The 16453-nt window shown below is 43.3% G+C and overlaps 1 protein-coding gene and 1 non-coding gene across 10 annotated transcripts in view; one reads left to right on the top strand and one right to left on the bottom strand.

Moving 5' to 3' along the window:
• PHF20 (PHD finger protein 20) overlaps window positions 1-16453 on the top strand; it is a 136130-nt gene that overhangs the window by 108897 nt on the left and 10780 nt on the right. For 8 of the 9 annotated variants that reach the window (XM_060120355.1, XM_060120356.1, XM_060120354.1 and 5 more), the window contains 4 exons: window positions 439-603; window positions 1578-1756; window positions 9400-9499; window positions 12430-12625. In XM_060120355.1, the coding sequence (XP_059976338.1) occupies window positions 439-603; window positions 1578-1756; window positions 9400-9499; window positions 12430-12625 (640 nt within the window). The remainder of the gene's footprint in view (window positions 1-438; window positions 604-1577; window positions 1757-9399; window positions 9500-12429; window positions 12626-16453) is intronic. The other variant, XM_060120361.1, reaches the window with a different exon arrangement.
• LOC132477216 (U6 spliceosomal RNA) lies at window positions 9904-10010 on the bottom strand. Its single transcript, XR_009530235.1, has one exon. It is a non-coding gene; the product is annotated as a U6 spliceosomal RNA (small nuclear RNA).

Genomic DNA, 16453 nt, shown 5'->3' with positions numbered 1-16453 from the left:
TAGGAGAGGATATGCAGGTGAATGACTGTACTTGTCTGCACACACAACTCTGAAACACACATCTCTGAACCCTTTCAAGAAGGATTCATTTCTTGAAAAGTGTGTGTCTAGCCCCAACAAAAATGCTGATTTTTAAGAAAATCAGTGTTCCAGTCTTGGGAGCTAAAGGGATGCCACATTTTATTCTCAAAGTATCTTCTGGCTTAGAAAAGCAATCTTATCAGAAAAAGGGGAGAAGGGTGATGGTGAGGAAGAGGCTTTTTGTTTTGAGGTTTTTGGAGGTGGCTAGAAGTATTAATCCCTAAATCTGTTCTAGCTGAATTGCTTCTGAGCATTTGAGCTCTTTGAACAGCAGAGCTGTTGGGTGGATGGGGTTGATTCTGGAATGCCCTAGTGATGTCTGAGGGTGCTAATTTCTTCCTGATCTTGTTCTTCCAGAATGCCCCTGCAGTGAGGAGATCAGTGATGCCTCCCAGGAACCTTCTCCACCCAAGGCATTTGCTGTCACCAGGTGTGGGTCCTCACACAAGCCGGGGGTCCATATGAGCCCACAGCTCCATGGCTCAGAATCTGGAAACCACAAAGGGAAAGTGAAAATGTCCGGTAAGGAGGCTCTGCTGGCTTGATCATTTGTACAGCATGGCAGTCTGAGAAGGCTGGATTTATGTTGATATTGTAATCTACTCTCAGGACTTCTGCAAGTAGTCTGTTAGGTCTTTTAAACAAGAAGTCCATCAAATAAATAGGCCATTAGCTATACCTTCCCAGAACTTCCCTTCTCTCCAACTTTGGTCTTAGTAGAATGTCTCTTAGGTACCTCTAAGCCAGTGTGTCTATAACCAAATCCATTATCTCCCAACTCCTTGCACACCTGCCCCTCCTGTTCCTCCATTTCTTGTTGGTGGCCTGTGCATCTAACCTGGTTGCTTGGGGAAATCTGAGTCAACCTTGTGAAGTTTTCCCTTCTTTAGCAACTTATAGGGTGATTGTGAGTTTAAAAGTAGTTAATAAGTATATGGAAAGTACTTAGAACAGTGTCTGGTATAGAATAAGTGATCGGTAGAGGTTAGCTGTAATAACCACTAATCAGATACCAAGATCTAGTGATTCTGGTTCTGATTATCCCTGGAATCTGCCCCTCCCTCATTCCCCACTGTTCACAGAGTTTTAAAGGTGGCTGTGGATACAGACTGGGCTGTAAGCCAGGTCACGGCTGGGTGGGGTGAGGTCAAGGAACACGTTTGAGTCGTTAGGGATGATGATCTGTGTGGCTCATGTGGAGTTGCAGTTTCTCCGCAAGTGAGCTCTGTGACCTTGAGCAGCCATTTACCTTGGGCTTCACTGTCAGGAAAATGAGGAAATGGAGTCCAGTTCACTGCTGGGCAGCACGTATCATTCGGGCTGTTAGTAGATGACAGGCCTGAGGAACAGATTGGAGTTCGTGTTTCCCAGCTCTGTAAAAAGTTCACAGAGGAGAAGGTCTGTAAGGTCATTTCTACTCTTGACAATCTAGGGTTTTTAAAAAATTTTCTAACTCTAATTTTTTAAAGTGACTGTTGTTTTCCCTTTTCTCTCAGAAGAAGATAATCTGAGTGACTCCTCCTCCGAGAGCTTTCTTTGGAGTGATGAGGAGTATGGCCAAGACGTTGACGTGACCACTAACCCAGATGAGGAACTTGATGGGGAGGACCGTTATGATTTTGAAGTGGTCCGCTGCATCTGTGAGGTTCAGGAGGAAAATGACTTCATGATTCAGGTAGGCGGAGCTTCCAGGAGACACAGGTATAGAGGAGCACAAACTGGTCCTTGGAGGGAATTTTGAGGGAATACAGTCTGAGGCCAGGAAAAATAATGTCATGTCAGAAGCCCCAGGCAGGCAGTGCTGTCAGCAGCAGATTGAGCTTTGCTCACTGGCTCAGCTTCCTCTGCATCTCAGGCTGGTATAAATAACCTATGAATAGAATAAGAGAGGACTTGAGGGATCACTGGATCTAAACCTCTTATGCTCTGCTTGGGCCAGCTGGACCCACAAATGGGAAGGGCCTTGCCTGTGGTCACACAGTGAGGAGTTGAACAGTAGGGACCCAAATCTCTGGAGGGGCAGTTTGATCTTCCTGTGGATCCATATCTTCTCTCTCAGGTAAATTTTCTTTATGGCCTAAAGAGATGGAGGCCAGTTTTATAACTTGTCTGTTTCTTAGTCTTCATTTTCTTGGCATTTGTGTGTGTCGTCTCCATTTCTGGGACGTGCCTGTTGGGGGGCCTCCCTGCCTGCCTGGGGAGACCATCACTGGCCAGCACCTGCTTGCCTCTGGCCCTTCTCTTGCTCTTAATCACGGTTCTGGTGGACGTGGCTGCTGCCTGGCTCACTCCAGGGAACCTGAGTTTTTTAAGTAAGTCATGTTTATGTTGGTTAGAATTCTTCTGGGAGTTTCTTTTTTTTTTTTAATAGCCTTCATGGCAACCTCTGGGAAGTCAAGGTACATGAATGGTCTCAAATAGCTCATGATACTTATGACCTTTGGTATGCATCAGGTCAGTGGTTTTCAAATCACTTTTTCAGCATCAGAACCCCTTTCCCTAATGGACGCTTTTCACAGAACCCCCATATGTGTAACAGATAAAAGCAGTAGTTTTGGAAGTTCAAAATGAATAATTTTCACTTTGAAGTTCAAAAATGTGAATGGCTGGCCTCTTCCCATGAGCTCTAATATGCAGGTGGGATTGTGAGCGGTGGTTGCCAACTTGGAGCATTTCAGTGGCTCAGTTGTTTTCCTTTTTTTGTGAGACAAGCCTAATGAACATGGCCATTGTATGGGGACTTTTCCTAAACAGCATGCTGTGTAGTCACTTTGGTTAATCAGAGATGGGAAGAAAAGCTTTGTTTTGAGGACAGCATAATAATAAGTTAGCCTAGCAGTACAGAATTATGTGTACTGGTGGGCTCTGTTGTCTTAACATTTAAGCTTGGAGTGTGCATTTTTTGTTTTGTTTTGTCTTCTAAAATAGTCCCATTTTATAAAACACACCAATTTGTAGAATCTCTGAAGCTCAGTGGAATATAATTCAGAAACGTATGTAACATGAAAACCTTTTGTTTGGGGTTTTTTGTTTTGTTTTGTTTTGTTTTTTTGTTTTTTTGTCTTTTGCCATACGCAGGCCTCTCACTGCTGTGGCCTCTCCCGTTGCGGAGCACAGGCTCCGGACGCACAGGTTCAGTGGCCATGGCTCACGGGCCCAGCCGCTCCGCGGCATGTGGGATCTTCCCAGACCGGGGCACGAACCCGTGTCCCCTGCATCGGCAGGCGGACTCTCAACCACTGCGCCACCAGGGAAGCCCTGTTTGGGGTTTTTTTCCCCTCCAGTAGAATTTTTTTTTTAAGTTTGGCTTTAAAAGTATGTTGGGGCTTCCCTGGTGGCGCAGTGGTTGAGAATCTGCCTGCCAGTGCAGGGGACACAGGTTCGAGCCCTGCTCCAGAAGATCCCACATGCCGTGGAGCAACTAAACCCATGAACCACAACTACTGAGCCTGCGCTCTAGAGCCTGCGAGCCAAAACTACTGAGCCCGTGTGCCACAACTACTGAAGCCCGCGTGCCTAGAGCCCATGCCCCACAACAAGAGAAGCCACCACAATGAGAAGGCTGTGCACTGCAATGAAGAGTAGCCCCGCTCGCTGCAACTAGAGAAAGCCCACGCACAGCAACAAAGACCCAATGCAGCCAAAAATAAAAATAAATAAATAAAAGTATGTTGAAGATCGTTAGTTTTCATCGTGTCTCTCTGGGCGTGTGCTCAGTTCTGGGCCTTGGAAGCCTGATTTGGTCCTCATTTGTCCTTAGGAATCATTAGTGGGTGAGTAACGAAGGCCTCTCTTGGCAAGGCTCTTCCAGCTAATCAGTATAAGAGATGCAGTTCTGATCCACCATGGTACTTTCTCCATTGACTATTCTGTAAGTGGCAAAGATCATGGGGTGTTTGGGGGGGTAGAGCTTGAAGTGCCATTTTGTGCTGTGAGGAAACTAAGTTTGAAAAAATTGAGACCACACCATTGTTACATGGCAGAGTCAGGAACTGAATTCCATCGCCTGCTTTCCAGGCTCCACATGACCTTCCCTGCAGCTCATCTCAGCACTGTGGCTTCCTTCCTGTCTGGCATTGTGGTGGTGACGAGCTCACTTCAGAACACCTTGGGTTTTGTTGTAGAAGACTCTTCTTTGCTGTCCACTTGTTGTCCAGCTGGCTTTGCGTTATAGAGGGACAGTTTCTGACTATACCTGTCATTGTGAGCAGGGTACCTTTTTCCACTCAGTAACTTTAGCAAAAGGCATAAATTTAGAGGAAGCTAACTGGAACAATACAGTTTAAAGTTTTAAAACGTATTCGTCTAGTTTTAAATACGTTCATCATTTAGGAAAGTTCAAATAATTTTTTCTTAAAATAAATTTTAAACTTACATTGATAATTGCACAACCCTAGAAAACATTCAGAATTTGTTCTCTAAAAGATTACGTTAGAGAAATAGTTTTCTTTGATCATTTTCGTTATTTGGTAGCAGTATTGTTCATGTATATTATTATTTGATTTTATTTACCAGTGCTAATTTAAATCACTGGAAGGTTAAAATCCTACTTAGTAATCATGAATGTTTGAGAAATCTGGGTACCACATAAAAAAATGAGCATCAGGAAACCCATTTAATATTTAAATTTATTTTAATTGCTCTAAGTCAGGTTTTGGCAAACTTTTTCTTAAAGGACCAGAAAATAAATATTTTAGGCTTTGGGCCATGTGATCTCTGTCACAACTATTCAACTCTGCCCCAAGCAGTCAGAGGCAATACAAAAAAATGAATGACCATGTTTATGTTCATATTATACTTTATTTACCAAAATAGGACTCAAGCTGAATTTGGCCTGTGGGCTGTAGTTTGCTGACCTTTGTCCTAGAGCAACAAATATGTAACATTAGGTGCTGGACCCCAGTGAAAATTGTGTAGCAGCTTTAATAAGAAGCCCATTTTAAAAACTTTATTTGCTTTCCCTGGAGGCAGCCCTTGTCATCTTCTTGCATATCACTCCAGAAACATTCAGTGGCTAAACAAGTGATATCAAATATATTCTCTCCATTTTTTTTCTTTCTTTTTGTGATAAAATATACATAACATAAAATTTACCATCTTAACCATTTTTAAATATATGTGGCATTAAGTGAACTGGCATTGAATACATTTACATTGCTGTACAACCATCTTTTTTTAACACAATGTTATTTTAATACATAGTGTTTTCAGTATCTTTTTTTCATTTAATAATATATGTTGAAGACCATTCCATTTTCAGATGTAAAAAAGCTTCCCCATTCTTTTTAATGGTTGCATAATGGATGGATCATCATTTATTTAACTCTTCCCTTGTTGATGGACATTTGGATTGTTTCTAATCTTAGCAGTGATGTAGTGAATAATTTTGTGTAAGTGTATCTGTAGGACCAAGTTTTTTTTTTTTTTTTTTTTTTTTTTTTCCTTTTTGCGTTATGTGGGCCTCTCACTGTTGTGGCCTCTCCCGTTGCGGAGCACAGGCTCCGGACGCGCAGGCCCAGCGGCCATGGCTCACGGGCCCAGCCGCTCCGCGGCATATGGGATCCTCCCAGACCAGGGCACGAACCCGTATCCCCTGCATTGGCAGGCGGACTCTCAACCACTGCGCCACCAGGGAGGCCCTGTAGGACCAAGTTTTGAAAGTAAAATTCCAGGACCAAAGTAGGCGTGCGTTTATTATTTTGACAAATACTGGTGTCATAGCAATATTCTATACACTTTCCCTGGTGTTACCAAAGAACAGTCTTAGCAGCGCCCTTGTCAGTACAGAGCACTATCAGACTTCTTTATCTTTGCTCTTCAGATAAGTGAAAAAACAGTCTACTAGTGTAGCCATTTCGTAATTTATTTTAATATACTTAAAAAATTTTGATGATTGTGATTTTCTGCATTTTCCAAGAACTACAAAGAAGAAAACAAGGATTACCCAGATTATTTTTACCCAGGGATAAATCACTGTTGTTATTTTAGAATACACACATATACATGCATATATAAATGAAAATTATACTCTGTAAACAGTTTTTCATGAGAATAACACTTGTGTGATGAAAGTCGTAAATGTTTATTATAAAAACTTCAGGCAATACATAAAGGTATGAAGAATTAATTGATATTTACATGTAATCCCAGAATCTAGAAATACTAATGTGTATGTATATTATTAGGCTGGTTTCATTTCACATTAATTTATATTAATTCAAGTTCCCTTATATTACTTTGTTCTTATAATGGTTGCTTTGAATATCTTTTTATTTAAGATGTGTTCTTTCCTTTGCCCTGCCTGTTCATGTCCTTTATTCAGTTTTCTGTTGGATGGTTGGTTGTTTTCATACCCATTTGCATAAGCTTTTCTTAAAAAATAATAATAATTTATTTATTTGGCTGCACTGGGTCTTTCTTGCAGCACACAGGATCTTTGTTGCTACATGCAGGATTTTCGTTGCCGCGTGTAGGATCTTTAGTTGTGGTGTGCAGGATCTTTAGTTGCGGCGTGTGGAATCTTTAGTTGCAGTGCGTGGGATCTTTAGTTGTGACATGCTGGATCTTTTAGTTGCGGCATGTGGGATCTAGTTCCCGGACCAGGGATCGAACCCGTTCCCCCTGCGTTGGGAGCATGGAGTCTTAACCACTGGACCACCAGGGAAGTCCCTGTGTAAGCTTTTTGTAGATATGCTTTTGTATCAGCTGTGAGAACAGTTACAAATATTTGTACCCACTTTGGCATCCGTCTTTTGGCTTGTCTGATAGATTTTTTTGTTTTTGTGAGGTCAAATATATCAAACTTTTCTTTAATGGCTTTTGAGATTTGAATAGCAGTTGCTTCCTCATTGGAAGTTCATAACAGTTTATAGAAAAGTCAATAAAAGAATTTTTCATGGTTTCTTCTGGTACTTCTGAGGTTTCATTTATCTTTTAAAAACCGTGTAAGTATTTGATCCGCCTGGAATTTATCCTGGTATAAGGTGAAGGCTCTCACTACACAGTTGTCCCAACACCATGCCTTATTATTGAAACACCACCTTTATTTACTCTATTTCCATATGTAGTTTGGATCTCATTCTGGATTCTCTCTTCCAATGGTCTCTCTGTCTATATATTTACTTGTACAATTCTATTTTAATTATTATACCTTTATAATATTTTAAAAATATCTGGTAGGGCTCGTACCCCCTTTTGTTCTTTTTAATAAATTTCCTGGCTATTAGAATCAGCTTCTGTATAGTTCCAGAGCTACTAACTTATTATTTTGTTGGCATTACATTATTTTTATATATTAATCCAAGGAGAACTGTCATCCTTATGATAATGACTCTTGCTATCCAGGAATAAAGTACAACTTTCCATTCATTGACTTAAGTCTCCATGTCCTTCAAATATTTAAAAATTTTCTTTACACAGACCTTGCATGTTTTTATTCTTAGTCTCAGATTTATTCTTAGATATTTTCTTTTCTGTTATTGTTCTTGTTCACTTCTAAATTTAAACTTTTGGGGAATTCCCTAGTGATCCAGTGGTTAGGACTCAGCGCTCTCACTGCTGGAGGGCAGGGCCCTGGGTTCAATCCCTGGTCGGGGAACTAAGATCCCTCAAGCCGCGTGGCACAGCTGCCCTCCCCCCCCAAGAAAAAATTTAAACTTTTATTTTTAATATTTATTAAAAAAAAAATTTTCACCACACCACACGGCATGTGGGATCTTAGTTCCCCAACCAGGGATTGAACCCACGCCCCCTGCAGTGGAAGTGCAGAGTCTTAACCACTGGACCGCCAGGGAAGTTCCAATTTAAACTTTTTAAAAATGAATAATGTATATTAGCCAGACCCACATGAAAAACGTTATTTTGAAATTTTCAACTTAGGTGTTTTTGATTCAATTTTGGTGTATCCTAGTTCTTAAGACACGAAGTCATTGGTGAGAGAGACTTCCATTCTTAATTATTAGTCTGTTTTCTGCTACTAACTGCCTTGGTTGTCTCACACCCTTTTCTTTCCCTCTGAGCCTTTAGTTTCCTCATTGGAAATGGAAGAATCTGGATCGCATCTTATCTGAAGTCTCTCTTCCAGCTCTGCCCCTGTTGATTCTGATATGATCAGCCCATAAAAACCCTTTGATCCTGGGGCCTATCTGACTCCAAGTGGCTGAGGACTGTGAGCTTTTTCCCTTGTGGCCAGGCTGGTGGCTCACCCTCCAGACCATATTGGAAGCTCGCTGTCCACTTTCCAGAGCTATCCATTTGGTGGGGTAGTTAAAGGTTTAGGGCCCTGGTTTGGAATTGCTTGAAGTGTCCTAGCATCTCCTTTGGCATCCTTTTCCCTCCATTCCCTCCTCTGGATCCTTAGCCCTCAGGCTTGCTATCCTCCGGCCAGCCACATGTCTGTCTCCCAGTGCTGCCCTCATCCTCTGCTCTTTTCTTTCCCTCTCTGCCTCTTGCCCCTTCTCTCTTTCCCCCTTCCCCAGGGAAGGCAGTGGAGCCTAGGGGTTAAAAGAACTAGCCTTGCAGTCAGCCAGGCTTGTGTTCTGATCCACTGTTGTGTCTTCTCAGCTGTGTGACCGTTGGTAAGGTTTAGAAAGAACAAATGCAAAGCGCTAGCATATGTTGAGTCCAGGAGGCATCAAAGTGAGTTAGCCTACCCATTCGTAGCAGTAATAAGCTCTTAATACATAAAAGTTGTGTGCTGGGCTCTACTATATGAATTTTGACATGTGACCCATTGATTCCTCACAAACAACCCCACACGGTTGGTAGGAATAGTATCCTATTTTGCAGATGGGGAAACTGAAGCCCAGGGAGGAGAAGTGACCTGTGCAAGGTCACACAGCTAATGAATGTCTGAGACAGAATTCAAACTCAGGTTTTTGTCTTTCTAAGTTAACCTCCCTCTAAGGACTTAAACAGTTTTTCCTTTCTCTTTATAAAGTGGTAAGAAAAGTGAAAGCCTCTAGAAATGGGAGGGAAAATAGTCATTTTTCTGAGATCAGTACTGTTTAATTTAAATGTTCTTCATCTGTGCTGTCCAGTACGGTAGCCAATAGCCTCATATGGCTGTTGAGCACTAAAGATGTGGCTAGTGGGACTAAGGAACTGAATTTTAAACTTAGTTAACTTAAATGTTAAAAGCACAGGTGGCTAGTGGCTGCTCTGGAAGAGTGGTTGCAGCTGAGCTCCCACTCCCTCCTCCTCCTCTCCCTCCCTCCTGCTTCCGCCTCCCACTGCCCCTTTCCCCCCACAGGTGGGTCTTATTTTTGGATGGAGGATTCCTTCTGAGTTTAATTTTTATTGCTTCTTTAATTCTAACAGTGTGAAGAGTGCCAGTGCTGGCAGCATGGGGTCTGCATGGGATTACTGGAAGAAAATGTGCCTGAGAAATACACCTGTTATGTTTGCCAAGACCCTCCAGGTAGAGATTTCTAGAGTCAGGGGTATTAACAATATGTAGCCTTTTCCTTAGCACAGCTGGCGGTGAAGCAGCCTGAGTGTCTGTGGTCTTGAGACTCATTTCTTCAGCATCGGCTAGACTCTGCCTCCTCCTCGCCTTTGTTGCTAGCTCACCTGGTGGCCAGCTGTCCTGAACTTGGCAGTAAGAGAGCATGTATGAAGAGGTTCACCTAGTGGAAGGCCTGGCCTTGAGCTAGAATTTTGTTGTGTGTGTGTGGGGGGGTGGGGGTAAAAATCATATAACATGAGCTCTACCCTCTTAACAAATTTTTAAGTGTACAGTACAGTATTCTTTATAAACTGTAAGCACAATGTTGTATAGCAGATCTCTAGAACTGTTTCATCTTGTACGACTGAAACTCTGTAAAAACTATGGAACGCTGTACCGATTTGCATGTCATCCTGGCATAGGGGCCATGCTAATCTTTTCTCTGTTGTTCTAGTTTTAGAATATGTGCTCCCAGAGCGAGCACCTTTTCCTTTTCTTGAGAGTTCATGAGGATGTGGGCTGTGTCCTTGGCTTTTCAGGGCTGTTGAAGGGTTGGAAACCGGCCTCTGCTCCCTCTGGTGGCATCTGCCTTCCATTGCATCGTTGCCACCTGGAAGGGAGATATGCCCTTGACGGGAGGGGAAAGGTGTGTTTGCAAAGAGCCTGTCTGCCACCCAGAGCAGTGAATTAATTTCTTAGGATCAGTTCGTTTCATTGTTCCTTGACTGCAGGGCTGGCCTATGGCTCTTGGGTTCCCCTTTCCAGAAATCTCAGGGGTGGATTATAAATCTGTGGTTCTTGTCTTGCTGTCAGTGGGATGTGACATCGTCTCCATTCATCACCTGTAAGGTTGCTCCCCTTGGGTCCAGTCCCATGATCCCCTTACAGCTAGACAACGCTGGAGAGCCTCTGCTTCTGTTATTCCTTTTTGTCCTATGAGGTGGGCCTGATAGGAGCTCCTATTCCTATTTTTGCTTATGAGGAAGAAATTGATGCCCAGGGAAATGAATGACTTTCCTAATCTCATGAAGAAGATTGGAATTAGAACTGACCTGTGGGACCAAGTCTCTTGATTTTGCTGGTGGTATAGGGAGGGACTGGGCTACCACAGTTCATTTTCCAGCAAATAGGTCCCCCTGGGGCCTGATAACCTCTGTTGTGACACTGTGTCTTCTTGTGCTAGATTAGTCTGTAGACAGAGAGCAATCTGCCTCTGTTCTTCCCTTTATCCCAAGGAAAGAATATGGTCAGAAGATTAGTCCATAAGTCATAGAATATAATTGATGGGCAGGATCTCAGAGACCACTTAGTTTAGCCTTGACATTTAACAGGCAAGCAACAGGCCCAGAAGGGACATGATTGGCCTAAGATCACTCAGACAGTTAGTGGTAGATAGGAGAGGACAGCTGGTGTCTCTGACCTTTGTCTTGTAAAACAGGTAGTGCTGCTTTGAATCCTGCTGCTCAGGCTACCTCTGTGGCAGCTGCCTCTGAGATTCCACACATAATCCCCAGGACTCCTTTAGGGCACCATTTAAAAACCTCTTTTGTCTACTTTATTGTCTCTCACTCTTTGCGTCCACTTTTCTCTTTTTAGAAATCATGTACACCATCTTTATCAATCCCTGTGCACTTTCTGAACTTTTATAAAAATTGCCAAGACTGGGAATAGATTCCTTGAATTGAGCACTCAGTGACTGTCACATTTATTGACTATGTTTGATTCTGCAGTCTTGGGCCAGAAGTTTAATCTAACAGATCTATTCTTTAAAGGTTACTTAAAGGTGTTGTTAACAGAATGGAGGTGCATCCCCACCATGTGTCTTAGAAAAGCCAGAAAGAGCGCAAGGACCTTGATAGGGTTTGCCCGGGTTATTTTAGGGTCTTTATAGCCATTGAGAGGTGAACAGCAGTCTGATTGGAAGCTGTTTCCTGGGCTTTTACAGCAGGAAACACTGTGCCAAGTCACGTGTGGTTGTGTTTTCAGTCCTTCCTTAGGATCCCTGTAATGAACAGGACCGCTGAAGCTGTTTGGTTCATCTGTCATTGTTACAGATGGGAAATGGAGGTCCAGAGAAGGGAGTGGGGGGCTGACCATTCATTTAGTTAGGCGGTAGGTGGCACTTGGGGCTTCTTTCCATTTGATAAATCCATTCACGATGCCTTTTGCCAGACACTGAGGACATAACCATGAACAAAACAATTCCTATTCTTCTGGCTTTGAGTGGGGTTTGGACCAGCAACAGATGTCAAAATAAGTCATCTAAACAAGAACATGTTAGGTAGGGATGAATGCTTTGAGGGGGCAAAAGCCCTCAGATTGGGAATGACTAGGAGGCACGGAAGAGGCTCTCGTACTTTGGGAGGTAACCAACGCCCTCTCTGAGGAGGTGGTAAGGAGCCAGTCCTGCAAAGGCCTTGGGGAATAGTGCTCCAGACAGGGGTAGGGGTGCTAGAGCAGAGACCCTAAGACCAGAAAGAGCCTGAATGTGTTCCGGAAAGGGTGGGGCAAGGAGGGCAGGAAGGAGCCCGGGCCTGCCGGCCTCATTAGATCAGTCAGGGCCTTGGGTTTTCTTCTGTGCACGATAGGAAGTCATCGAAGGTTTTAAGTGGGAGAGGGAATGATGTGATTTAACTTTAACAAGATGTCCAAGTTCCCACTCTACCTCTGGCCAGTTGCAGAGATCAGGAAATTTATATACTTTTCTCGCTACCTTATCCCCAACACCTAGTAGAGAGCCCAGCATATAGTAGGTGCCAAGTAAATGTATACTGGATGAATGAATGAACAAAATGAACACACCAGTCCATCCTTCCAATAGTTTGTGTGATAACTGTGCAATGATGAAATGGTCTGGGTTTTCTTCAGACCAAGGACTAACTCTCTCATTGTCACTGCTTTAGGTCAGAGACCTGGTTTCAAGTACTGGTATGACAAGGAGTGGTTGAGCAGGGGACATATGCATGGCCTGGCATTTTTAGAAGAGAACTATTCCCACCAGAATGCCAAGAAGATTGTGGCCACCCACCAGCTTCTCGGCGATGTGCAGAGAGTGATCGAGGTTCTGCATGGCCTGCAGCTCAAGATGAGCATCTTGCAGTAAGTGTGGCACCTGCAGCTTTGGGGATGAGTCTGATTTGGCGTGGGCAGAGGGCAGGATAAATATGAGAAATTGGAAAGCCACAAAATCAGTGATAAGATGGATAAGTTTGAGACTTTTGTTTAAAATTCTCAGTTACATTATTAACATTCTTTTTTAAAAAACTTAACTCTATTGAGGTATAATTTACATATAATTAAGTTCACCCATTTTAAATGTTCATTGAGTTTTGGCAAATGTATATACAAACACTACTGTAATCAAGATACGGTGTGTGGGGACTTCCCTGGCGGTCCAGTGGTTAAGACACCACACTTCCAGTGCAGGGGGTGCAGGTTCGATCCTTGGTCAGGGAACTAAGATCCCACATGCCACGTGGTGCGGCCAAAAAATAAAATAAAATAAAATGCCTTAGAAAGAAAAAGAAAAAGAAATGGTGTATTTATAGTTTGTTTTTTCTTTTTTTTGTACCGTTCTAAGTTGTTTTTTTCTATTTTGTCTGTGCTGGGTCTTTGTTGTGGGCTTCTCTAGTTGCAGAGCATGGGTTCAGTTGCCCCGCGGCATGTGGGATCTTAGTTCCCAGACCAGGGATTGAACCCACGTCCGCTGCTTTGGAAGGCAGATTCTTAACCGCTGGACGACCATGTTCTGAGTTTTTGGGTTTTGGTTTTTAAACTGTGGTAAGATATACATAATGTAAAGTTTGCTATCTTAACCATTTTTAAGTGTACAGTTCAGTAGTGTTAAGTACATTCACTCTGTTGCAACCAATCTCCAGAACTCCTTGTGTGGGGCAAAACAAACTCTGTACCCATTAAGCAACTTCTCTCCATTTCCCCTCCCCCAGCCGCTGACAGCCACCCTTCTACTTTCTGTCTCTCTGAATTAGACTGCTCTGGGTACTTCATATAAATGGGATTCTACAGTATTTTTCTTTTTATGACTGGCTCATTTCATTTGGCATAATGTCCTTAAGGTTTGCCTATGTTGTAAGTTGTATCAGAATTTCCTTCCTTTTTAAGGCTAAATAATATTCCATTATATGTAATGCCACATTTTGTTTATCCATTCATCCTAAACATCGTGTGTGGTTTTTTTTTTTTGGCCACACCTCACGGCTTGTGGGATCTCAGTTCCCCGACTAGGGATTGAACCTGGACCACAGACTGTGGCAATGAAAGCCTCGAATTCTAACCACTAGACCACCAGGGAACTACCATCCTAAACATTCTTGATTGGTAAACAAAGTAAAATTGAAACAAAGTAAAATTGACATGGCAAGGAGAGGTTGAGCAGGGCACATTCAGCAAGGGTATATGTTGATTTGGGTAAAAACCAAGCTGCTATAACAAAACCAAAAAAATAAAGGCTAAACAAAATGGAATTTTCTTTCTCACATAAGCCATGGTCCAGAGGTAGGCAGGGGTCCAGGCCACATAGGTGGCCTTTCTCCAAGATTCCAGCTATGGGCGTGGGGACTTGGGTTCCTTCTGTCTTATTGCTCTGGCATTCCATTAGGGTTAATCTCATCTGTGTGGTCTAAGCAGATGCATCTGTACCTCCACTCTGCTCTGACCCCCAGGAGGGGAGCAAGTGGTTTCATGGACACACCTAACTGCAGGAGGCTAGTAGCCAGGTGGCCATGTGCCCTGAGCAAACTCAGGAGTGAGGGTGGAGGTGGGTGTAAGAGAAGGAAAGGATGGTTACTGGGGGAATTAGCCGTTACTGTGACGGTATCTGTTGAGGTGAACTGAATCAAGTGACCCTGCTTTGGATGTCTTAGACTAGGTATTCCCTCACATTTTATAAAATCAGAAAATTTTCCTCCATATAAGCCAAGTGAATTTCTTCTTAACGAGATGCCAGAAATTGACTGAGACAGGTGGAAGGTGAGGGCAAACCTCAGATGATGCTCCTGACTGTAAATGTTGCTGTTTCTTTTCATTTGAGGATTCAGTCAGATGGTGTTCTCTTTCTTCTCACTGAAATACCAGTGCTCCAGCCCTGTCCCATATTCCAGAACCTTGTTCGTTCTGAATCCCCATTTAGATCCTTCATCTTTAATTTTTTTATATAAATTTATTTATTTTATTTATTTATTTTTGGCTGTGTTGGGTCTTTGCTGCTGCGTGCGGGCTTTCTCTAGTTGCGGCGAGCGGGGGCTACCCTTCGTTGCAGTGCGCGGGCTTCTCATTGTGATGGCTTCTCATTGTGGAGCACGGGCTCTAGGCACACGGGCTTCAGAAGTTGCGGCACGCGGGCTCAGTAGTTGTGGCTCATGGGCTCTAGAGCACAGGCTCAGTAGTTGTGGCACACGGGCTTAGTTGCTCCGCGGCATGTGGGATCTTCCCGGACCAGGGATCAAATCCGTGTCCCCTGCATTGGCAGGCGGATTCTCAACCACTACTCCACCAGGGAAGCCCCTAGATCCTTCATCTTTATAGCACTGACTTTGTACTGGAATTAAATCTGACTTCTCCAAGAAGTTCAGGAGGGAGTATAGGGAGATTTTGTTAGTCATTATATATGGAGAAAAGAGCCTGGGAGACAGGGAGGTGGTCCCAGTATGTCTCTGTACACCTGGATAGTCTCTGCTGTCACAGGCTCTGGGTCTTCATTCTCAGAAATTTTGTTCCTAAGTGACCTGGTGGATTCATTTTCAAAGGCAAACAGTAAAACTGGGAATAACTTCAAATGTTGTCATTTCAAAAGTAACATGCATGGCTGTGCATACCTTCTTCATGATTGACAGGGCTTACAAAGAAAGGCCAGGGTCATCCTTGTGTAGTAGCTGGGGCTTCAGATCTTAGCTGGGAGGGTGAAAATTGTAGGAGGGAGGAAGCAAAGACTTTTGTGATTTTCGTGCAAGAACAGGTCCATACTGTGGCCTCTATCCTCCAAGTTAACAGATTTCAGGCTACAGTAGACCTGAAAGTGAACAAGGACTCCCATTTCCTCTGATGCAATTATGATTTCAGAGGCGTGTCTGGGGTCCTAGGTTCCTGGTACAGGCTGTGGTACCCTGTTGGAAGTGGCCAGGGACCCAGGCTGCCTCGATGCTGGTGGTTTCCTCTCCTTCTCCAGTGGATCGGAGTGGTATTGAGGATTGCTAGCGTGGGAGAGCCGAGAAAGGATAGTTGTAGCCCCTTGTGAGCAGAATTTTAGGTTCTGTAAGATCATTCCATGCTGTCCTATTTATGGCCTACTCCATTTCTGCAGGAAGGCTTCAGGAAAGTGTGTGGGGGTAGGTGGGGGGTATCTATACGTGGGAGTTGCTGCTGAGTTCCTGCTGATCTGGTTTCAGTGTTTCTCAGTTGGGACTGGTGAAGGTAATGTTTACAATTATACCATGAGATAATTCTCTGTATGTGTGGAATTGTACCGAGCATTACAGATTATTTAGCATCTCTGAATTCAGTGAACTGAATGCTGAGGCCACATATGTGACAATCAGTAGTCATTGTGACAGTTGGAAAGGCTCCCACACATTTCTGCACATCTGTGAACCAAATGTGAGTAGTACCTGTCCATCCTCCCACTTGCTTGCAAACACCCCTGCCAGCTAGGAACTGCCGGTAGCTGGTGGGCCTTACTCGGGAAGCCCAGTTTTTCTTCCTCCGTCCTTTTCTCCTTTCCTTTCTTTCTTCATTTCATTTAATGATCCAAGGTTATAATGGAAGTTCTGGGTGGTAAGCAAGAGTTAAAAAGGTGAAGTTTATCTAGAGTCGTGGCTTTTAAACTTAAATATATATCCCACAGTAAGAAATACATTTTATATCACTCATGTACAAAACTGAAACTAAAATTTCACAAAACACCTACTATTA

This window comes from Mesoplodon densirostris, chromosome 16 (genome assembly GCF_025265405.1).
Source record: "Mesoplodon densirostris isolate mMesDen1 chromosome 16, mMesDen1 primary haplotype, whole genome shotgun sequence".
NCBI classification, from domain to species: domain Eukaryota; kingdom Metazoa; phylum Chordata; class Mammalia; order Artiodactyla; family Ziphiidae; genus Mesoplodon; species Mesoplodon densirostris.
The sequence above is the reverse complement of the archived record's forward strand: the minus strand, read 5'-3'. Positions and strand labels throughout refer to the sequence as shown.